Below are 24408 nucleotides of genomic sequence, written 5' to 3'. Positions count from 1 at the left end.
CCATCTTAAAAATTACTTTGTTAATGACATGATCTGTGGTTTTTTTAAAAAATGCTGTACTGACAAGTTCAGAAAGTTGTGAAATTTTGTTTTTAACTTTCCAACTTGGAATCAGAAGGACAAGTTTGGTTGATGAAGAAATAAAAGTTGGTTGCCTGGGAAATTCAGCAAGTCTGGCAGCAACTGTGGAGAAAAACAATTCCTTTCAAGTCCAATAGGTCGTCTTTGGAATTCAATTCAGTATGCAAAAGAAGATTCAGTTTGGATTTGTAATGTTCTCTGACCAGAGATACCACTAGCCCTGCTGGCATCCACAGTATCAGAGATAATGGGAACTGCAGATGCTGGAGAATTCCAAGACAACAAAATGTGAGGCTGGATGAACACAGCAGGCCAAGCAGCATCTCGGGAGCACAAAAGCTGACGTTTCGGGCCTAGACTCTCTGATGAAGGGTCTAGGCCCGAAACGTCAGCTTTTGTGCTCCTGAGATGCTGCTTGGCCTGCTGTGTTCATCCAGCCTCACATTTTGTTGTCTTGGCATCCACAGTATCTTGTTTTTATTATCTTAATTCATTCCAGTAGGAGTGTAGTCCTCTCTCCCAATGAACAATGAAGCTAGTGAGTGAAGAATATAGAACAGTATTTTGTTATGCCAGAACAAAATATTTTCCCATAGCACTATACACTCTCTCAATTTTTGCAGAATATCCATGTTTGCCTGGGTGGCTTGTATGCACCAGAGGCTTACATCACAGCAACAAGGCAATACGTGGCTCAGGCAAACAGTTGGTCATTGGAAGAACTTCGACTCGAAGTCACTGTCACAAATAACCAGAATGCTGTATTGGATGCTTGCAGTTTTGGAATAACAGGTTAGTGCAAGTCATTTTCAGCAATGATTGATATATATTATGACAAGTTGCATTTAATAAGGTGGTATCTAATATTTCAAGATAGACGTCGGGTCACAGATCTGAATTCTGTTTGTTAAACTTGTATGCGATTTCAATTTGGAATTTTTTGTAGGATGTAAATCCACTCCCCTCATGCTCCCCTACCTCAGCCGCTTCAAAGGGTTTACGAATGTAGTCCTGAATTTAAATTCATTTCATGTTGAAGACAGCTAGCAGTTTAAAATCATAGTTTTAGTAATACCGATAGCTTTGATTCTATAGCTGGCTTTGGACCATCCATAATATTTTCTCAAGCTGATATTATTTGTATCAGGGTCTCATACTTGCAATTGCTATTGGAGCAGCAACAGCGTGGAGTGAGGGAACAATTGTATTAAAAGTTTTTGAAAGTTATGAATCTTAAGTTTTGCAATCTGCAAAATGATGTTTGCGTAGCTAGTAGATAACGTAAAGTTGTTTGACTGGTTTCCTACGCTGCATACAAAGTCCAAGCCTTGTACAATAGATAAAGTCAGTGCTACTAACATGGTCGTCTGTGGCTCAACTTGCACTTCGACATTATTAAAGTCGTATTACACTAACAATGCCTTGTTAACATTGATCGAAACGTAAGCTAACATGCTCTTTCCTTTGCATAGGCCTGACACTTCAGGGTGCTACTTGTCATAACAACAAGCTGTCTTTGTCCAATTCAATATCCACTGAACTGCCTCTTACACAACTTCGGTGGGTTAAGGAGACAAATGCTGAAAGGAAAGCTAATGTGGTGAGTAAATTACTCTAGTTACGTAATGTAACTTGCACTGTAGGGTTACTGAGTGCAGTAAGATATTGGCCCAAAATATATTGTTAGAATGAGATCAAGGGTATACGAAGTACCACAGCAGGCAAGAGGAAATGTCTCTTTTAAAACACACAATTAGAAGGATGTGGCATTGCACTATTTTGGCAAAAATGACATCTCTGCTGTCTAGTTGCACATTAAAATGTATTGAGTCAAGTCTGAAGGATGTGATAAGTATATTTGAGGAACTTGTCTGGCATTTCCAAAAAAAATTGAGTCTCTCTTTCCTTCAGGCTTTAATTGGAGATTTTAAAAAGCAAAGCATTTAACCTGCTCTCGCTTATCCCAATAGCCTATAAAAGATGCTGCACAGTTTTGCTGCATGATGAAAGCATTCATCAACATTTAAATAGGCTATTGACCTACTAAAGTAAAGTTTAGATCATTGAGTTAAAGATTACTTAGTGATATTTAAATGAATTGTATCCTGGGAGTGTGCTTTAAATCCTTTTACATTTTTAGTGGTGTTCAGTTTCCACATTGCCTCATTATTCAAAGTAGAATATCTGCATACAGTTTTGTGCCTTGAACATGTAATATCCATGAGTGTAAACAGTGCATGGTATGACGCTATTCATACTTCAAAGATTTGGAGAACTGTACTGATTAAGCAGCACCTTGGATGAAAAAGGCGATGTTTGATGATAATGTGGACTCTAACAAAATTCAGTGGCAATTTGTTCTCTCTGCTCAAGCTGTCTGGCCTGTTTGAGTGTTTCACGATTTCTTCCAACTTCCATCTGTTGTTTGTTCATCTTGGAATGAATGTTTTTCATGTAAATACCTGTTTAAGGTATTATTTTATCCTTCTAACACGCATGTTTCGCTTCACAGGTGACACTTCCAGTATACCTAAACTTCACTCGTGCTGACCTGATCTTCACTGTTGACTTTGAAATTGCTACTAAGGAAGACTCTCGCAGCTTTTATGAGCGTGGTGTTGCACTTCTGTGCACGGAATAAATGGAAATTCTTGCTTTAAACATGGTTATTATAAAACTGCATGTGCTGTTGTTTAGAATAGAATTGTAGTAAAATTTCAGAATAATGAACAATTTTATTTGGGTTCTGTAACCAAGATGGTGTGGCTGCTGAGAGCAAAGTTGGAAAATGTATTTTAATTGGTTTTGAAGATGTTCCCCAGGTGGTTTTACAGAAAATAAAATTATGCATCATGGCTGGAGTCTGTATTTTCTAGTGAAATCCAGAAACATTAGATTTCAATACATTATGACTTATGCTTTTCTATAGGAAAAAGTTATAATGGAATGTCTGAGAGATACATAGAGTACATACGTACATGGAATCCCTACGCTGTGGAAACAGGACCTTCGCCCTAACAAGTCCACACCAGCCCTTGGAGCACCTCAACCAGACCCATCTAAGCTACAGAACACCTGAACACTGCAGGCAATTTAGCAATGCCAATCCACCTAGCCTCCACATCTTTGGACTGTGGGGCACAGGGAGAACGTGCAAACTCCGCACAGAGTTGCAAGTGTGGAACTGCACCTGAGTCCCTGGCACTGAGGCAGTTGTGCTAACCACTGAGCCACCATACTGTCCTCTTTTATTTTAAAGTATTCATTTAGTGCCTGTACCCATACATACAAGATGAGTGAATATTGGTTGTGTCTTTTTGTAGCCAGTTGATGTTCATGTACTCTTGTGGTTAATTTTCTTCCTGCCTGTCCAAAGTAATGTTTGTCGCAGTCTTTGCAGGGAATCTTGTTTAGGACCTTGGTCCTGCCCGTAGTGGGTAGTGACCCTTTGGTTTGGGTGAGCAGCTGTTGTAGGATTGACATGGGTTTGTGTGCTACTCTGATGGCCAGTGGTCGTAGGAGTCTTGTGGTCAATTCAGACATATTCTTGATGTAAGGTAGCATGGTGCATGTGTTGGGGTGTGCAGTATCTTCCTGCTGGTGTTCATACAATCTTCTGACCCAGTTGTTTTGGGTATCTATTGTCTTTGAATACGTGGAGGTACTCTTTTTGGCATAATTGAGCTGCTGCAGTGTGTTGCCTGTTTTAAGTACTTGGTCACCGTGTGTGGCTTTCCTGTGTACCTTTGTTAGGAATTCCCCATTGGTCCTACGTTCCACCAGGATGTCCAGGAATGGGAGCTGTTTGTCCTTTTCTCGGAATCTGATCCTGCTGAGGTTAGTGTTTATTAGCTAGTGTCTCCTCTACTTTGGTCCATTTAATAATGACTTAAGGTGTCATCTATGTAGCGTATCCATAGTTCTGATTGGATTAGCGGAAGGCCCATACTTTCAAGACTCTGGCATCACTGCTTTACCTATTTGTCTGGAGATGGGTGATCCCATGGGTGTCCTGTTGATCTGTTCATACATATTCACCTCACCTCTTACTGGGTCTATCCCTGTCACTCTGACCTGTCTGTCTCCTCTCCAACTATCTTCTCTATCCCCCTCTCCCCACTTATTTCAGAACCCCCTTCCTCTTCCATTTCTGAAGGGTCTAGGCCCAAAACATTAGCTTTTCTGCTCCTCTGATGCTGCTTGGCCTGTGTTCATCCAGGACTACACCTTGTTATCTCTGCCGGTTTCCAGTCTGAAAGGTTTCTTGTCCATGTGTCTGCTCTGTTTTCATGGGTTAATTTGGCTGGTCTTTCCTGAAAGATCTGTTTCACCTGGTTCTTGTGGTCTGTTGACTGACATTGATAGTTCATTCTTGGTTCGTTGTCCAGTCTTGGTTGGTAGCTTCTAGGAATAAAGTTTTTTTTTGGTGTGTAATTTCTCAGTTGTATGCTTTGCTGATCATTCTCTTTACCATTCTGCAGCCGTTGTGTTCTGTGTGTATGGGTTTTTGGGGTGTTTGTATCTCTCACAGCATGCGAGTTCCTGAGGCAGCTATAAAAGAGGTAGTCGTTTTGACAGTTTTCCCATTTTTGTGCCAGTTTGAGCATGCTTTACCCATGGGTCTAAGGTTTTAGATGTGTAGCTCTGGTTGTGTACTCTAGACAAGCAGGAAGAAAACTAACCACAATGGTACGTGAACATCAACTACAAAGAAATATACACTACCACCACTCCCTCATCTCCATCCTCATGGATAAGAAAAACCACTGATTTGATTGGAATAACACCAGAATCCTGGGACAAGCAAGGGAATTCCTAGAGGCATGGTTCTCCACTTGAAAAGCCATAAATAAACACAGCTAGACCCCATATCCACTCCATTGCGAAGGAAAACAGTGAGGTAATGCAGCTCAACAGACCTCCGTTTCTACAACAGGTAGAAAACAACACTAACAGTGCTTCATTGAAGGCTGCACTGATAATGTTATCCAGCAGGGTAACAAAACATCTGCAGAATAATGAACCAGCTCGGCAAGCCAGCTACAAGTCCGCTGTAAAACTTCAGTCATGCTTGCCATTTTGAAGAAATTGTTTTATCACTGTCTCCCACTGGGCCCAGTGTAGTTTAAAAGCATGGTCACTTAACCTATTCAAAAAAGAGCAGTAATTAAAGCTAGGCAGAATGGTGACTCCTCAAATTTATAGATCCCAATGCTAGGAGGCCAAAGGCTGGTGCTTTGTGGTGCAGGTGAGTTACAGTACACAGGGAGCCTTAGCAACATCAAAAGGTGATGTTTCATAAATGGTCTTTGCCAAAGTGTTAATAATTGTAAAATGCATAGATAAATTTATCATGGTCCTAGTCAATTGATAGGGCTGATATCTTTGGAGAGGTGATTTTTTTTACCATTTTCTGCCAGTTGAGATGCACCAATTCAGAGGATGGATGAATGTGGAAATTTAACCTATGCTGTTAACATAAATGTACATTGCATTTTTTCCCCCCTGGTTTGCAAATTTAAAAGGTATAAGCCAAATTTAGAAACATATTTCTTCAGAGAGCAATAGTTTTTAAACCCAGTTTTCCTTTAAATCATGTGTCATCTCCCACCCTTGTGGTGCACCAGAATTAAGTTCAAGCCTCTTGTGCAAACTCCCAACTTGACCAATTTGTTCTGAGTTTCTGACAGAAACACTCCATTCAAGCTTGAAAGAAAACCTGATGTGAACAAATGTAGCCATGAAAGACATCTAATAATCTGTCTGCTTGCAGAATCAAAATAAATAAATCTTATTGAACATGTACCCACATTAGGCTATGTTCTCTTGAAGTTGCCTACTGTCCTTGTTTGAAATACCTGCACTGTGATCATTAAGACTTTCCTGATCTAAGCACTAACAAACACTGATTAGCTGCAAAGCCTCTCTCACTAAATTCCTTTTAAATATATTCAAAATTATGGTGAAAAGGCAGGAAGGTGTTATCAGATTATAACTAATCTTGACCATAGGGCCTACCTCTACTTCCATCTCCTGGAGTCTTCAGAATCAACTCCACATGTGATTTAAGTGGACAGACAAAGAAAATAAATACTTCTCAAGTGATGTTCAAAATCATGTGGAAGAAACCGTTCCCATTTGCAGGGAGGAAATATTAAACCAAAAGAACACCTTGTAAAACAAAAGTCAGCACAAAGTAACATTTCAGAATGGATTGCTAGAGAACTTACTTGGCAAGTAGGTTTAATTGGGTGGGGTTTGGAACATTAAGAGAAAAACTGCAGGACTTGGCAATGTTCATATTCATGCCTTTCCACCCCTCCCTCCTGCCAAGTTGCTGATGTGACCTTTAGTGTTCTATCATTTTTCTTCAAGTCATAATTACCATTTCCCTTCGAGTAAAGGGCAATGAAGATTTACTTTTGGTTGAAAGATTGGTAGCAAGTAAGTAAATCTCAGGCTATGAATTAAATAATGGATGCATTTCTAGGCTGATCAAGTCAATGTCTAGACAAACCATATACATTAAGCTTAAAGGAAATTAATTTCAAAAATCTTCAATGTTTTGCATCTTTTCGGTGTACAACTGCAATCACATTCCTTTCTCAGCTGCTGTAGATCAATTAGACATGTTTTGTTTGATCCTCTTCATCCTAAGTAAAATAGTGAAGGAATCTTATTACAGATATGACATAATATTAAAAGTGTTGTTATAATTGCACAGAAATGAAGCATTCTGCCTATTCCACACTGGCATTTATTCTCCAGTCAGTCATGCTATCCTATCTTATTTGACCACATCTCAGGACTGGCAGCAGCAGCAAAGAATTCCTAATTTCACTTCAGCTTTTTTGGGGCTTAACAAGCAAGTATGCATTTGTATTAACAAACTGTAGAATAGTAGGGCAATGACCTGGGAATTCTAGTCAAATATGTTTTACTACTTGTACACTGAATACACAAATCTAGAATTTAGGCTCTAGTCAAAACATCTCATTCTCCCTAATTCAGTATAAATTCAGCATAATTCAATACTAAATATTTATAATAAGATGGCACTTCTGGTAGAAAAATGTACACTTGTGAAAATGAAGTATACAAGCAGTACATCAGCTTCTTTACAGACCAACTGAGCCTAATGATAGTATCAATTTCTAAATGCATGGTTAAAACAAACAGTTCAGAGGAAAAATTAGTTTGTTTGGTACTTAAGCCCTTCAGGGGAAGGAACTTAACCATCGTTGTCTCTTTCAGCCTATACACAAGTGCAGTGGGTGGTGCAGCACAGAGGAACAATGAAGAGCAGAAGAAAATCACCTATACAGCATATTCAAAAAGAGCGGGTACCCAATGAACACAGTCCGCTGATTTCTCAGCAACAAACCCAAACAAACAGACAAAACGTGCCCAGAAACCATAACCACTCTCCCCTACATGAAAGACATTTCCGAAATGACTGCCAGACTACTCGGACCCCTTGGCATCAGGGTAGCCCACAAACCCACCAACACACTAAAACAGCGGCTAATGAACTTAAAAGACCCTATACAGACAACAAATAAAACAAACGTCATCTACAAAATACCTTGCAAGAACTGTGACAAACACTACATTGGACAGACAGGCAGAAAGCTAGCCACCAGGACACATGAACATCAACTAGCCACAAAACAACATGACCCACTATCACTCGTATCTTTACATACAGATAGGAAGGACACCACTTTGATTGGGACAACACATCCATCCTAGGACAAGCCAAACAGAGACATGCACGAGAATTCCTAGAAGCATGGCATTCCAACCGGAACTCCATCAAACACATTGATTTGGAGCCAATCTACCATCTTCTGAGGGAAAAAAAACACAGGAAATACATCACCACCCACAGAAACCTAAACAAATAGAAAGCGGGACATAACACCAGCGCTTCATCGGAGGCTCACTGATGTTACCTAGAATGGTATCGAAACTTCCAAAAACTAACCTTCCAGCTCAGCAAGCAAACTCACATCCAGAAACAACCTGAGCTACAAATCTTCTCAAAACTCGCTACTTTTTTTGAATTTTGTAAACACTAGTTAAATTCATCTGAATTGAAAACTAAATGACCTTCCACGTTTACTCCCTGTTGTAAAGCCCACAGTACAAGACGCCCATCCCATTAACTCTCCAGAAGTTCATTCACCTGCTCTCTGTCACTAACTGGATAAGGTCATTATTCAGGAGGACTGATTTTTTTTCTTCAAAATAAAGTAGTTACCAACATGTATGTGCTATTATTTTGAAATCCAAACTCCAGAAGCTATCAAATATTATATTACATTATGCAATTTTTTAAACCAAGTCTGTCCAGAAGGACATCTCACCTGTATATTTGAGGATAAGTAACATGTGCAACTTTATCACTATTACCCAATACAAACATGAATTTATCCATCACTAATATGTCCAACATGATGGTGTCTCAATCTGCTGAACGCAGAGTTTACCACCAAGAAGCAACTTTCATTTTAGTGAAATCAAAGCAACTTTAGCTTGATATTGAAGACAACAGAGGGATCCATGTTTGATCCTTGGTCTGGAAGACGCATCTACTATTGAAATTGGCACCAACTTCCCTATGCTAGGGAGAACGACTGTTAGTACAAATCCTGCTTCCCCAAACAGTAATACAGCATGGAAACAGACCCTTCAGTCCAACTGGTCCACACCAAATCATGCTCCCAAACTAAACTAGTCCCATTTGGCTGTGTTTGACCCATATCCCCCCAGGCCTTTCCTATTTATGTACTTATCCAAATTGTTTTAAAATGTTTGCATCCACCACTTTGGCAGTTCATTCCACACATAAATCACTCCGTTAAAACAAAGTGCCCCTTACGTCCTATTTAAAACTTTCTCCTCTCACCCTAAAAAAAAAGTGTCCCCCAGCTCTGAAATCCCCATCCTAGGGAAAAAAGACTCTTGCTATTTCACCTTACCCATGCCCCTCATGATTTTATAAACCTCTACAAAAGGTCACCCCTCAACCTCCTGCACTTCAGTGAAAAAAGTAAAGCCTATCCAACCTGATAACTCAAAACCCTCCATTCCCAGCAATATCTTGGTAAATCTTCTCTGAACCCTGTACATATCCTTACTATAACATTCCAGCAGCCAAACCTCACCCTCATTCACAAGACTGGCAACTTAGGACAAGGTACTGGAAGTTTGTTTGTACTCCATGGAACTGTGTCACAACAAAATAAAATGCCAACTGTTTCAGGTAAAAAGTAGTTGTAAAAGAACATCTTATCATAATCAACCTTTTTTTGCTTTAGCTGAGGCAGTGTTATTTGGATGATATTGATGGTATTGACTACACCTGAGCTAAGATTTAACATTCCAATGCTAGTTGCAGAAAGTGGGAAAGACAATTCCATTGTCCAGGAACATATTGAACACACAGATTTCAAATTTAAGTAGTGTTAATCAAGCTAGGCATTGTACTTCTTTGAACTGGAGTATTACCCACCTCACAAAACAATGGCTTACCTCAGTTTTTGATCACACGGCTTTTCTTTTTATTTATCCGATCACCACCTGTATCAAACAAAGAGTTTCCATGTTTTCTCTTTGGCGTGAACATCCCTTTTTCATGAGAAGTCTTTAAGATTTGGTGCGCATCTTGACAACTGCGATAATGTTTCCCAGGGTTTTGCAGAGCTAGCATGGTCATAAGTCCATGTTCTTTTCCAATGCCTGAGTTTTCAGCAGGAGACTCAGTCAGCATCCCCAAATCCAATGATCCAAACGGCTTCAGTTTGGTATTTGAGGCAAGTCTTGATGGAAATTTCAAATCACGTACTCTATTAGAAGGTACTTCTGATTCACTAGAAGATTGTAGAATTACTTCAGCAGTGAACACAGGTTCCACGTGTGCATAGTTTAACTCTTTACAACTACACTCGGGTTCAAAGGTTGGCTGCAAGGATTGTTTGTAATGTGTTACTGGCAACATTTTTCTGTCGATTGCTACAAAAGCGTGGGACTGATCATTTATCTTCTCAGTGCAAGCATCTCGTAAAAAATCCTGACCACTATCTGATTCACTTGATGTACTTTCCAAGTCACCATCATACGGATCCAAATACTAAAATTTTGGGAAAAAGTTGTTTGATTAGAACTAATTACACACAATGAGACCCAGCAGTTACCTCCAGAAGGTTTACTGTGTCATAGATTCCACACACCTTAAGTTTCTTCAACAATGTAACTGTTTACAAATAAAGGTCGTGCCAAATGCCAATGCATGAATTCAAACTTCAAGCTATTAATCATTACAACCAAAATTTGGCATTTTATAGAAGACCACAACAATATTGAATTATCTAGATCCACCCTTAAGCCTACATCCTATTAATCATATTTCAAATCAAACTCTTTGGAGTTTAATATTTATTTTGTTTAGCTGGGAATTTAGTTCACATTGAAATGCACAGATTTGTGCCAAGATTTTTCCTAATTTTTAGTCACATTCAGATTCTGTAGTTTAACGAATATGAGCAAATCTCATGTAATGTTTTTCAGTAACTGAGGGAAATGCTATTATTAAATAGCAAGGATGTTTATACCATGCAGGCAACATCAGAGTCAGGTTTAAACAGAGCTAAGTTAAAATTCATTTTATCTTGCGTGGTAATTTTAGTTGCTGGTGCTCTGGGGAATGAGTTTCTTGAATCTTTTCATTATGCTCTGAAAACAGATACACATTTACCATTTATATATAAAGTTAGTTTATATCTATTATAAAGCCGTGAATACACAGCAAGTTGGTGCATTTGGGTGGCACGGTGGCTCAGTGGTTAGCACTGCTGCCTCACAGGGCCAGGGACCTGGGTTCAATTCCACCCTCGGGTCACTGTGTGGCGTTTGCACAATCTCCCCGTGTCTGCATGGGTTTCCTCCGGGTGCTCCAGCTTCCTCCCACAGTCTAAAGATGTACAGGCTAGGTGGATTGGACATGCTAAACTGCCTGTGGTGTTCAGGGATGTGTGGGTTATAAGGGATGGGTCTGGGTGGGATCTTCTGAGGGTCGGTATGGACTTGTTGGGCCAAAGGGCCTGTTTTCACACTATAGAGATTCTATTCTATTCATTGTAGCAACTGAGAATAGATATCTGGCATTTAGCTAATCCAACTGAGAAAGAGAAGTTTGGCTGCATTGGAGGAAGGCCACTCAGCAATGAAACGGAAGTCCTGGACTTAAGCTCTTGCAGGGGGGTCCTTTGTTTGCTTTCACTGTTGAGGGTGGAACTTGGAATGACAATATTTGTGACAAGATATCCGAAGTGTCTCACCTCTAGATTCCTGGGACTGAAAATCCTTTTACTTAGAATTGGTTCTTGGAAGTTTCTTTCTAACAATCTCAATCTGAACGTTTTCTGATTAACCTAATGATGGGATTTTGAAAACAAGCTGAAAATCTGTCTCAGAAGTTGAAGAATGTCAATACATAAATGCCAGCTGTATAAACTTGTTGAAGTACACTGGATGTAAAATTTTCCCCGAATAAAACAATTGCAGTTTCCTTCCTTACTTTCTTTCAAACAAGTTTGGCAAAGTCGAAGGCCCCGAAGAGATCATCATTTGACCATTTTAACGTTATCAATGTAACCTGAAAAATTGTGCTTGGAATCAAATTACAAGTCTTGCCAAAGCCAGGCTTTTGGCCTATACTAAGGTTTTTGAGTGAATCCAGAATCTTAATAAATTATGATGAAAGACATCTTGATTTTAATTTCATTTAAAATAATTTGGAATGTTAGAAATTTCAGTAATGGGGAAAAGAGAATTTCTCCCCGGAAAGCGTCGCACCATTTGGTTGGGTCAACTAACCAGGACAGGCAACTGACTAAACAGTGAAATGCTCTTAAAAGACTGTTTCAGTGTTAATGAGTGACATCATTTAAGGCACATATAAAAAAAAACTTAGAAAAGGAATTGGTTCTGCAAAAAGAACAAAAAACAAAATTGCAACAGGAAACGCATAAGTCACAGCGTTCTCATGGTATCCATCCAAAGCTATCAAAAAGTCCCAGATGAGATGCAAGAGAGACTCTGGGCACACTTTCGATCCTGCTCAAACACATCGATTTGCACAATGTACTTGCCTTGATCAAAAGAGAAAAGTTGGATAAAAAGCCTGATTTATTGACCAGCTTATCTAACACAGATGATGGATAAACATTTAGAACCAATACTTGCAGATAAAATTAATAAGCATTTGAAAATTCCTGGCGTAATAAAGGGACTGTTAATATAGGTTCAGTAATAAGTAGCATTAATTGTAAAAGAAAATGCTTTAAAACCTCACGATATCTGGCAACATCTGTGAATTGAACAATAGTGTTTACATTTCAGGTTGCAAACTTGCATCGATTTTCAGCTGAATTGGTCTGGCATTTTCTACTTTTATTTCAAGTTTCCAGCATCCGCAGTACTCTTATTAAAGCTAAGGCAGGTTGTATTTGACAAATTGATTGTATTTCAAGTGACTATTGTGAAATAGTAAAAGCTAGAAAGAGTGGAAGTCCAAGATTTTGGGAGGGGAAAGAGGGTTCAGGAAACATTAATACATCTTAAAAAGGAACAGAAAATAAGTCAAAACGGCCAACAGAATACATCCTTTACAGCTAGAGGGTTAAAAAAGTTGAGACTGAAAGATTCATACAGCATGGGAGAGACTTTCGACTCATCAGGTTTAACCTATACTAACCCACTTTTAGCATTAGGCTCATAGCCTTGAATGTTATATTTTAAGTACTCATCCACATACTTTTTGAAAGGTTGTGAAGTTCCCCAATTCTACTGCCTTCCCAGGCACTGCATTCCACAAGTATTCTATGATAAAGTTATGCTTAGCTACACAAAGTCTTGGTTAGGCTACACCTGGAATACTGAGTTGTTCTGAACATTCCAAATTAGGAAGAATCAGATTGGATTTAGTGGCAACACAGCATTGATTTAATAGAATTCAAGGATTAAAATACAAAGGAGATTGCACAAACTGTGATTATATTTCTTAGAATTTACATGGGTAAGGGGTGATTCAGCATTTGATCAGGTTTTCAAGGGGGAATAGACAGGGTGTGTAGACAGAAACTATTGAGGATTAAGAGTCAAAATATTAGTCAATGCTTTCAAGGGTTAAGTTTGGAAACAATCCTATATTTAAAATCAGGTAGAAGTTTGGAGCTTTCTTCCACATGCAGCATTTTTTGCCCAGATTTTAAAAAACTGACATCGAAAAATGTTTTTGTTAGCAAACAATATCTGACTCATGTATCATATCTGTTGATATGTGGAATTAGATCACACATCAATCATGATCTCACAAACAAAGCATGTGCATGGAACTAAATGGTCTGCTGGATTTTCAAAAGTGATTTACTAGAAAAAAAAGTTAAGCATGTTCACCATAAAACGTAACACTGACAATGGAAGAAAATAAGAGATTAGGGCCAATGGACATTTCCTGAATTCAGGAAGAGAGGGACGGGTGTAATCCAGGAGTCAACTTTAGTGCTGTTCAATTTAAAAGTGATTTGAACTAGTGTCTAAAAGAACAAAATTTTGGAACTTTATTGGCAATATGAAGTTAGGAGTGTGGAAAATACAAAGGACATCTGCCAAGGAAATGAAAGGCAGATAAAGTTGGTAAAATTGACAGATTCTGCCATGATCTCGATGGTTCGCATGGCCTACGTCTGCTCCTACTTCTTATTGTTCAATTAAGTGTGGATAAGTGTAAGATAATACATTGTGAAAGAAAACAAAACTGAGACAATGCTTTCACGAAGTTAAAACGCTCAAAATGCCAACAGAATTTAGGATTTTAATAATGGGGCCATAGAGTACAAGTACTTTGGTTAAGTTACAGTTAGAGTATTTTGTACAATATTAGCACCCTGTTAAAGAGAAGGCATTAGCACTAGAGAAAACATATGCTGGCTGTACGTCAACAATAGGAAGTTAAAGATAGAAAGAGAGTTAATAGAAGAAACCTTAGATACTGGACTACCACTGGAGCAGAGATTGAGAATTTATGAATTTATAAAAATTGTAAATGAGTTCTAATAGATCGGGAGATTTCATCTGCTTGGGTACTTAGTAACAATTCAAACTCATTAACAAGAAGGGTGCAGTAACAGTGTTTATGTTACTGGATTACTAATCCAAAGACCTGGAATAAATGATCCAGAGTTGCAAGTTCAATTCCCACCACAGCAATTCAAAGCCTTACAAAAATTACAGGACCAACTACTAGTATTGATTTGAGAACCAAATACAAACATGAAAAGCACATGCAGCCCAGTCAGACTTGCAAAGTCCTCCTAATTAACATTGAATGTTAAGTGCCAAAATAGAGGTGATTAATAATTTTTAAAGAACAGCTTGGCATAGTCATACTTGCTCAAATGAAACCTTATGGCCAACACCCCAGAGTCTGCCATCACCACTCCTGGTTACGTACTGATCCCCGTTCACAGATCCATCAGAGCTGCTCTTGCACCTCTTAATTACAATACCTCACTTCTCCCCATCAAACCAAATCTACCACCCATCTGAATAACTATTTCTGGAGACTTCCCCACCGTTGAAATTAATTGTAAGATGCTGACGTGCCACTGAACAAAGTTTCACAAGTTTTATTTGTTACAGGTAGCTGAGAAAACTGTCAACTGTGATGGTGGAACTAGTCTTGCAGCCATTTTGACTCAATTCACTCCACGCAATATCAGAAGAACAGTGATCAAGAACATTGGATTCAGCAAGAGTGAGTGAGTTATAGGCCTTGGCAACAGTCTGACAATAATGCTGAAAATTTCCTCTTCCAAGTTAGCTACACCCCTGGTCAAGCTGTAGGAATGGTTACAAGACCTGCATCTAAAAATGTAAATACTGCATACATGTGCCCAGTCCACCAGAAATAAAAATAAGGACAAATCTATGCGGGGCATTGTGAACTCTCAATCATCAGCAATGGCAGCATTTTATCACATGTGGCATCGAGGAAACCTACGTAAACATGTAAACTAGCAAAACTCAGGGGAAGATACTCCGCCGGCTTGAGCTTTACCCCAGTCAAGAGAAAAATCATTATACTTTATCAGAGGGAGAAAATGATTCAGTCCAACAGCTGTGTCCTGGGCAGGGATCTTTAAGGGAAAAAGTACCCAGCTTAATTCCATCAAAGGCGACTTTTTCACTGGGAGTGGAGGAAAGAAGACAATAATCAAGATTTCAGGAAGAGATAATGATAAAGGAGAACCAACTTTTGAGAATGTAGCCTGTGAATATATTAAGCATATAACGCAGAACTGTACAGCAGCACAATCTGCAACCTCACAGCCCAGCATTTTCCCCACTCAACCATTACTGTCCAGCCATGGGAGCAACTTTGGTTCAATGGAGAATGTAGGAGATAACATCAGGAACAGCACTAGGCATACCTAAAAATGAGGTATCAACCTGATGCAGCTTCCAAACAGGATTACTTCTGTACAAAATTGCATAAGCAGATGACTGAGAGTTAAGTGATCCTACAATGGATCAGATCCAAGCTCTGCAGTCCTGCCCCATCCATTCGAGAATGGCAGTGGACAATTAAACAACTCACTAAAGGAGGAGGCTTAACACATGTCCCCATTCTCAATGATGGAAGAGCCCACAGATCAGTGCAAAAGACAAGGCTGAAGCACTCATAGCAATCTTCAGCCAAAAAGTTTTGAAGTGGATGATTTATCTCTGCCTCCTTCAGTGATCCCTAGCATTACAGATACCATTGCCAGCCAATTTGATTCACTCCACATGACATCAAGGAACAGCTGGAGTCTCCAGATAATGCAAAGTTTATGGGCCTGGAAAGTATTCTGGTAATAGTACATAACTCTCCAGAACCTGCCACATTCCTTGACAAAAATCTTCCAACAGTTGCAACACCGGCATCCATGTGACAATGTGAAAAATTCCCCAGGTATGACCCGTACATAAAAAGTAGGACAAATCCAAAGCAGTCAGTCAATTACCACCTCAGCAGTCTACTCTCGATTATATGGAAGGTGACAGAAGGCGATACTAATAACACAATCACACAACACTTGCTCAGCAATAACCTGCTTACTGATGTCCAGTTTGGGTTCCACCAGGACCACTCAGCTCCTGACATCATTACAGCTGTGGTTCAAATATGGACAAAAGGTTGAATTCCAGAGGTGAGGTGAGAGTGACAGCCCTTGACATCAAAACTGCGTTCAACTGAGTGTGGCATCATGAAACCCTAGTAAAACGAAAATCAATGGTTTTGGAGTAAATTTTCCACTGGTTGGCATGATACCTGGCATGTAGAAAGATGGATGTGATTGTTGGAGGTCAGTCATCTCAGCTCCAGGACATCTCTGCAGGAATTCCTCAGGTAGTATCCGAGGCCCAACCATTTTCAATGACATTCCCTCCATCATAAAAGATCAGAAGAGGGGATGTTCAGTGATGATAGCACGACATTTTGCACCATTCGCAACTCCTCAGACACCTGAAGCAGTCAGTGTTCAAATGCAACAAGATCTGGACACTTTCCAGGCTTGGACTGACAAGTAGCAAGTAACATTTGGGCCACACAAATGCCAGGCTATGACCATCACCAATAAGAGACAATCTGACCATTGACCCTGGACATTTAGTGCTATTAACATCACTGAATCCACCACTATCAACATCCTTTGGGTTATCACTGACTAAAAACTCAACCGGATGCACCACAAACACAGTGGTTACAAGAGCAGGTCAGAGGCTAGGAATACTGCAGCCAACAATTCACCTCCCGTCTCCCAAAACCCCCTTCATCATCTACAGGGCACGAGTCAGGAGTGTTATAGAATACTCCCCATTGGCCTGGATGGGTGCAGACCCAACAACACTCAAAAAGCTGGACAACATCAGGACAAAACAGCCTGCTTGACGTGGCACCATATCCATGAACGTCCACTCCCTCCACACTGACACTCAGTAGCAGCAGCAGGTTCTATCTACAAGACGCATTACAGAAATTCACCAACAACCCTCAGATAGCACTTCCAAACCCATGACCATTTTCATCTAAAAAAGGAGAAGGGCAGCAGATGCATTGGAACAACACCACCTGCAAGTTCTCCTCCAAGCCAGTGGGGGGGAAAAAAATCAAAAAGATTAAAAGTAATGTATAAACATCACCATTAGTTCTGAGGCTTTTAAACTAAACCTATTTTAAACAAATTTAAGAGTGCAACAAGAGATAGACTGACAAAATAGTATAGGGAACCAACTTAATGTTTCTCATACTAACCCTTCAGCGGTGATTTGATGGAAGTCTCACTCAACTCTGCAAGCTTTAGAAAGTTGTCTTTTGGTCATAGCAAGGCAGAGTTTAACTATGTTTCCCGTTACATAGAATTCTCCCAGATGAAATGTTGGCACAACCTATCAAAAGATGAAATGTTCCATTTCCCCAGCTCATGCTATTCCAGCACGATGATATACATTATAAATAAAAGAAAAATGACAGGCACTCTTTAATGGAGAGTTAATGAAATAGCAGCATATAAAAGAATCAAAAGTTGCACAAAAATAACTGCTCTCTTAGATTAAAGGATGATGGGTAATTTTTGCTGAGACATGCACTAATTAGCCTCATGCAATCAAGAGATGGCTGCTGACAGTTAATGGGGAAAACTGTGCAATGGAGGCAAAATGTCTAATGTAAATCCACGTGCGTAAAATCAAAGTTCATGAATATCTGATTTATATTGAAATTTAATCGAATCATGTTGGGCATTTACTTCACATAACAGAACTGTCCTATTCATCAACACATTCTGCCATTTTGGTTTATGCAGAAACTCCATCTATCTTGAAATATAGTGTCAAAATTTACTTCAACTTTAGACTTAGCTTCATATGCTTACTTGTTTCACTGTTGCATGATTCTTTATAGAAGCTGGTAAACTTGCATTCATCAGTGCCTGCAGTGGATAAAAGAAACAAACATTTTTAATTAATGTACAACTTTTTATGCTGATAAACTATAAGGAAAATTACCTCATTAGTGGCACAGGCATCAGATTCAGATTCTGTACTTGATTCTACTTTACACTTTTCCTTGAAGAGGATGGAAGAAGCATGTTACATATTGATTCTTCCATTCTTTTCCCATAAAGGTACTCTTAAAAAGAGAGAGGTTTTTAATACTTTTCACCTTACATTGTATTGAGTTGTCAATACTTCCATGTCATCTGGCGTTCTGTATATATTTGTGCTTGCAGTTTCTGAAAGAAAACAAAGCAGTTAAAATGAGTTACTATAACACAAGTAAGTGGAATTTCAAAACACATCCTATAATGAGGGACAACTGAAAAGAAAACGTTTGGTCAACATGAGCCTTTTGAAAATACAAGTTCTAATTGCCCCATCTATTAGCAATCATATCTCCAGCTGTCGACGGTTATGCTATGAATTTCCTTCCGATAACTCAACTTTTCTCTTTCTTTTGTAATAAAGCTCAAAAAGGTATCTCTTTCACCAAGCTTTTGGTCACCAGTCCCAGCACCAAATAACCACTGTGTCAAGTGTCTTGGGACTTTTTAATATTTTTTTTCAGTTCTTTTCCCAAAGGCAACTCTGAGTCAGTGTCACAACCTTCATCACAGATAGGACAAGGTGACAGGTTTTCATTCTACCCCAGCCAGAACAGGAATTGAAGCCTATGCTTTCACCACCCATCTGATCCATACAGCTGTCCAGTCAACCGAACCAACTGGCCCTCCAAGGAGTCCGAGTGGTTGCGGCACCACACATGTTTACATGGAAGTTTGAGCCTAAAGCTATGGCTAGTGATGGTCTACCTTCTTTCTGTCACATAGTTGACCAAGAACCTCACCAGTCTTACTTCCTGCAGTTGTTGCGTGATGGAAGGATACGCAATGACGATAATCAACGTGTTTACACATTTATTTAATGTACAAATCTAATTTTAGCACTTATCTAATACTTTTCAATACAATTTGTTGTACCTTAAATATTCCCAATAGCTCTGCTGGCTTTAGCATATCCTGCTGATGTACTTACCCTTTTGTCTTCAGCTTTTAATAACCACATGTCTTAAAAAAAAACTTATTAATCACACTGACATGGCCGAGGTCATACAGACCTCTAGTGCATTATTCCTTCTTAATCACCAAAATAGTGTGAATCCTGAGTTATAACACAAAAATTTACCAAGGAAACTCAATTTTATTTCTAAAGTAGATGTAAAATTAAAATAAAGCATTTCGTTTGTTTCACTAAATAAGAAGTGTAGCTATGAATTTCCTGATGAAGATTAGATCTGTTGGCCAGTTTATCCCTGAAGTAACAAAGTGATTTGAAAAATATTGAATCATTTTTCACAAAAGTTACTACTAACACACTAGGAATCCAAAGAGTTAGAGGTTGAGACATATCTAAGCATCCTTTCTAGAAAGGACAATACACAGATGCAGGTAAAGCCTTTCTGATAAAAGCAGAAAACCCCTACCAAAACTTGGATATTACATCAAAATTCTGACTTAACCAAGTGGAAATCACTTTCATAAATGGAAAGGCCCATGTCATTTCCCTCCATTGAATTATCAACAAATTGATGTCCTCAAGATTAGGAACAAAAACAGAAGTTGCTGGAAAAGTTCAGCAGATCTGGCAGCATCTGTGAAGATAAAAAAAGATCAGAGTTAGCATTCTAGCTCTGGTGACCCTTCCCTCAGACCTGAAAACCAGACCAGAAACATCAACTCTGATTTTTTTTCTTCACAGATCCTGCCAGACCTGCTGAGCTTTTCCAGCAACTTCTGTTTTGGTTCCTGATTTACAGCATCCATAGTTCTTTCAGTCCTCAAAATTAGATTGACTCCTGGCTAGTAAAGCCCTCAAGTGTAAGCTGTGGTTCAGTGAGAAGCATTCTAGGCTCTGAGTTGCTAGATTGTGGGTTTAAGACTCACTGCAGACTCTCGAGTTTAAGAATCCATGCTGGCATTCCAATATAATACTAAAGGAAGTGCTCTACTGTTGGATTAACGTGAAGAAGTTCTGTTTATGTGCAGTTGAGCATAAAAGATACCACATTATTTAAAAGAAGCTCGAGAGATCTAATCCCAGAGTCTTGCTTAATGTTTATCCATCAATCAACATTTTAAAAAAGAACAGATTATTCAAGCATTATCATTTTTCTGTTTATAAGAGTGAGCAACTTGGATGATATATTTTATGCATTATGACAGTGACTACACATCAAAGACTGTAAAGCACTTTGGGACTCCCTGTGGTAATGAAAGCCACTACAAAAATTAAAAGCTTTCTGACCCTTTCCCACTAGAAGTTGCCATTTGAAATATATTTGATATGCTACTGGTAAAGGTCATACTAGGATATATCTTACGTTCATTTAAATGAACATTCACCCTTCCCTTAAACCATTTCTAAAAATCACTCATCAAAACTACTTAAGCGACCTCAGGGCTTTATGAAATAAACTGGATGCTGGCATACATATTTCCATAAAAATAGATAACTTTGCAAGTTTAACAAAGCCACATCAAGTCATACTTCACTTTCCACATCAACTTCACGCATCTAAATTACACAGCTCAAGGACTCAACTGCAATCACCCTGCGAAACCTTGATAAATAAAAGTGTAGACATTGTCCCGCATAAAAGCGGATGAAGTGAAAACAAACTGCCGGAAGTACTCAGCAAGTCTGTGTTTCGGGCTAATTACTTTTCAGTAGCAGTCGTCATAGGTCATTCCCATCTTTCCATGATAGAATAAAGTTACAAATACATAATTCTACCAAGGAAAATGGGGGGAAAAAACGTAATGGACATTTGACATTTCCAAGAGGACAGGGGGATCTCGAAGATTTAACACTTCGTCTTAAAGGCACATGAGATAAAATCTTCAAAATATCTTCACTGGGGCTTGAAGCACAAAGATGTGCTAGAGGACAGCCTTGCAGCACATTTCTGTAAGACTTATTGTGACTCTCTAATAGCTTAGGGAATCCACATTGACATACAATGGCGTGCAAGTATACGATACAGAAACAATGGCAGATTCCAGGTTTTTCAACGTTTCAAAGCTGGCACAGTCAAATTAAACAATGCCAATTCATTATAAGAATAAAGCAAAACGCAACTGGTTTATTTAGTCGCTCAGTTTAAAAAACACTTTCATCCATCTGTGGGAGGCCAGCTTGCAACAGTCTAATTAAGGGGGGCATTATCCAAATCCACAATAAAAAGTGAAACAGCCACAGTCCCGTACAGCTGATCTTTCATTGCAGAAACGACTGGTGGCGAGTTTAACCCGAGAGTCACCACTCCTCAGGCGAGGAACGAAGTTGAGAGGAGTTATAAAGTCCAAATTTACAACACAAAGTTAAAAAAAAACAGCCAAAAGTCACTCAGGTCACAGCCGCTTGGTTACCTTCAGCAGAACAGCGAAACCGCCTCTTCCTCCTACTGCCGGACATGTTTGGACACTATTCAATAACAGAAAACCACGGAACCAGTCTTGTCCGATGTTGTTGTAATTGAATGAGCGTCAACAAATTGCAATATTCTCAAAGTTACAGACGGGCAGCCCGAGGAAGCCAATAGGAGATCAGGGAATTCTCTGATTGAAGGGGACGGGGTCAGGTGAGAAGAGTCTCGACAAATTCTGTCCCTTTAAACAGGATCATCAGGGAATAGATTGGAAATAAACCACCCGCACTCCAGTCCCAAATATAATCATAATGTGTTAATACCAGCGGCTTTGAACAGCTTGACACTTCATTCTGTTCATTGAACATAGGTTAGACATCACTTCTCTGCTCCATTTTTACCTTTCTAGATCCAATTGTGTACATTGAAAAAGAACACTTATAGCATGGTAGATAACAAGGTGTAGAGCTTGACGAACACAGCAGGCCAAGCAGCATCAGAGGAGCAGGGAAATCAGTCACTTTCCTCAGACACTCCATACTTCCCAGATTACACCTCACTTTCTCATATTCAGGGATGAGACATCAATAATACTCAGCCTGGAAATCAGAAAGGAAATGGTACTCCACTTCCACACTTACTTCTCTAACCGTGAGCCTAACACTCCCTCCACCCGCCTCCAACACAAGTCTTCCTCCTGGACACCACACCCAGGCCTCCTACCCTCCCTCGACCTCTTTGTCTCCAGCTGCCGTCGAGACATCAACTGCCTCAATCTCTCCACCCATCTCACCCACTCCAACCTCTCCCCCGCAGAACGGGCAGCCCTCAGCTCCAACCCCAACCTCACCATCAAACCCGCAGACAAGGGAGGTGCAGTAGTTGTATGGTGCACTGACTTTTACATTGCTCAGGTCAGATGCCAACTTTCTGACACCTCCTCCTACCACCCCCTGGATCATGACCCCACCCCCGAGCACCAAACCATCATCTCCCAAACCATTCACAACCTCATCAACTCAGGTGAACTCTCACCCACAGCCTTCAACCTCATTGTTCCCCAACCCCACACCGCCCATTTCTATCACCTTCCCAAAATCCACAAACCTGCCAGCACTGGTCGACCTATTGTCTCCGCCTGCCCCTGCCCCACCAAACTCATCTCCACCCATCTGGACTCCATTTCCTCCCCCTTGGTCCAGAAACTCCCTACCTACGTCCGTGACACCACCCATGCCCTCCACCTCCTCCAGACCTTCCAATTCCCCAGTCCCCAACACCTCATTTTCACCATGGACGTCCAGTCCCTATACACCTGCATTCCCCACGCAGATAGCTTCAAGGCCCTCCGCTTCTTCCTGTCCTGCAGACCTGACCAGTCCGCCTCCGCCAACACCCTCATCCACCTTGCCGAACCCGTCCTCACCCTCAACAACTTGTCTTTCGATTCCTTCCACTTCCTACAGACAAAGGGGGTGGCCATGGGTACCCGCATGGGCCCAAGCTATGCCTGCCTCTTTGTAGGTTACGTGGAACAGTCCCTCTTCTGTACCTACACTGGCCCAAAACCCCACCTCTTCCTCCGGTACATTGATGACTGTATCTACGCTGCCTCAGCTCCCAAGAGGAGCTCAAACAGTTCATCCACTTCACCAACACCTTCCATGCCAACCTTAAGTTCACCTGGACCATCTCCAATACATCCCTCACATTCCTGGACCTCTTGGTCTCCATCTCAGGCAACCAGCTTGTAACTGATGTCCATTTCAAGCCCACTGACTCCCACTGCTACCTGGAATAGACCTCCTCCCACCCACCTTCCTGCAAAAATTCCATTCCCTATTCCCAATTCCTTCGCCTCTGCCGCATCTGCTCCCAGGATGAGGCATTCCACACCTGCACATCCCAGATGTCCTCGTTCTTCAAGGACCACAACCTCCCCCCCACAGTGGTCGAGAACGCCTTTGACCGTGTCTCCCACATTTCCCGCAACTCGGCCCTCACACCCCGCCCCCGCAATAACCGCCAAAACAGAATCCCCCTCGTCCTCACATACCACCCCACCAACCTCCGGATACAACGCATCATCCTCCGACACTTCCACCATCTACGATCCAACAACACCACTAAAGACATTTTTCCAACCCCCCCCTTGTCTGCCTTCTGGAGAGACCACTCTTTCCGCGACTCCCTTGTCTGCTCCACACTCCCCTCCGACCCCACCACACCTGGCACTTTCCCCTGCAACTGCAGGAAGTGCTACATTTGCCCCCATATCTCTTCCCTCACCCCCATCCCAGGCCCCAAGATGACTTTCCACGTCAAGCAGATGTTCACCTGCACATCTGCCAACGTGGTATATTGTATCCATTGTACCCAGTGTGGCTACCTCTACATTGGGGAAACCAAGCGGAGGTTTAGGGGCCGTTTTGCAGAACACCTCCACTCGGTTCACAATAAACAACTGCACCTCCCAGTCGCGAACCATTTCAACTCCCCCTCCAATTCCTCAGACGACATGTCCATCCTGGGCCTCCTGCAGTGCCATAATGATGCCACCCGTAGGTTGCAGGAACAGCAACTCATATTCCGCTTGGGAACCCTGCAGCCACATGGTATCAATGTGGATTTCACCAGCTTCAAAATCTCCCCTCCCCCCACTGCATCCCAAAACCAGCCCAGCTCATCCACGCCTCCCTAACCTGTTCTTCCTCTCACCTATCCCATAGAACATAGAACATTACAGCACAGTACAGGCCCTTCGGCCCTCGATGTTGTGCCGACCTGTCATA

General features: G+C 40.6%; 2 protein-coding genes across 3 annotated transcripts in view; one reads left to right on the top strand and one right to left on the bottom strand.

Annotated features, from left to right (window-relative positions):
- The window catches only part of dync1h1 (dynein, cytoplasmic 1, heavy chain 1), a 98674-nt gene extending 95738 nt beyond the window's left edge, over nt 1-2936 (top strand). For both annotated transcript variants that reach the window (XM_048538298.2, XM_048538297.2), the window contains exons 76-78: nt 705-873; nt 1554-1681; nt 2594-2936. In XM_048538298.2, the coding sequence (XP_048394255.1) occupies nt 705-873; nt 1554-1681; nt 2594-2722 (426 nt within the window). In that variant the 3' untranslated portion in view covers nt 2723-2936. The remainder of the gene's footprint in view (nt 1-704; nt 874-1553; nt 1682-2593) is intronic.
- A 3712-nt stretch (nt 2937-6648) lies between these two features.
- Nucleotides 6649-21709, bottom strand: LOC125455956 (uncharacterized). The gene is made up of 5 exons (XM_048538553.2): nt 21618-21709; nt 18361-18425; nt 18066-18122; nt 9619-10216; nt 6649-6734 (listed from the first exon to the last, which is right to left on the bottom strand). The coding sequence occupies exons 1-4, from the start codon at nt 21661-21663 to the stop codon at nt 9620-9622; spliced, it is 765 nt and encodes a 254-aa protein (XP_048394510.1). The 5' UTR covers nt 21664-21709; the 3' UTR covers nt 6649-6734; nt 9619.
- Nucleotides 21710-24408: the final 2699 nt, after the last annotated feature.

This window comes from Stegostoma tigrinum, chromosome 10, assembly GCF_030684315.1.
Source record: "Stegostoma tigrinum isolate sSteTig4 chromosome 10, sSteTig4.hap1, whole genome shotgun sequence".
In the NCBI taxonomy this organism is placed as follows: domain Eukaryota; kingdom Metazoa; phylum Chordata; class Chondrichthyes; order Orectolobiformes; family Stegostomatidae; genus Stegostoma; species Stegostoma tigrinum.
Note: the sequence above shows the minus strand (reverse complement) of the source record. Positions and strands in the feature narration are given on the sequence as shown.

Excerpts from the sequence above, each read along its gene's own strand:
- LOC125455956 (XM_048538553.2), bottom strand. The coding sequence starts at position 21,663 with ATGTCCGGCAGTAGGAGGAAGAGGCGGTTTCGCTGTTCTGCTGAAG. Across the intron at positions 18,123-18,360 it reads TATTGACAACTCAATACAAT|GCACTGATGAATGCAAGTTT; the intron begins GTAAGGTGAAAA and ends TATCCACTGCAG. Across the intron at positions 10,217-18,065 it reads ATCATGCAACAGTGAAACAA|TATTTGGATCCGTATGATGG; the intron begins GTAAGCATATGA and ends CCAAAATTTTAG.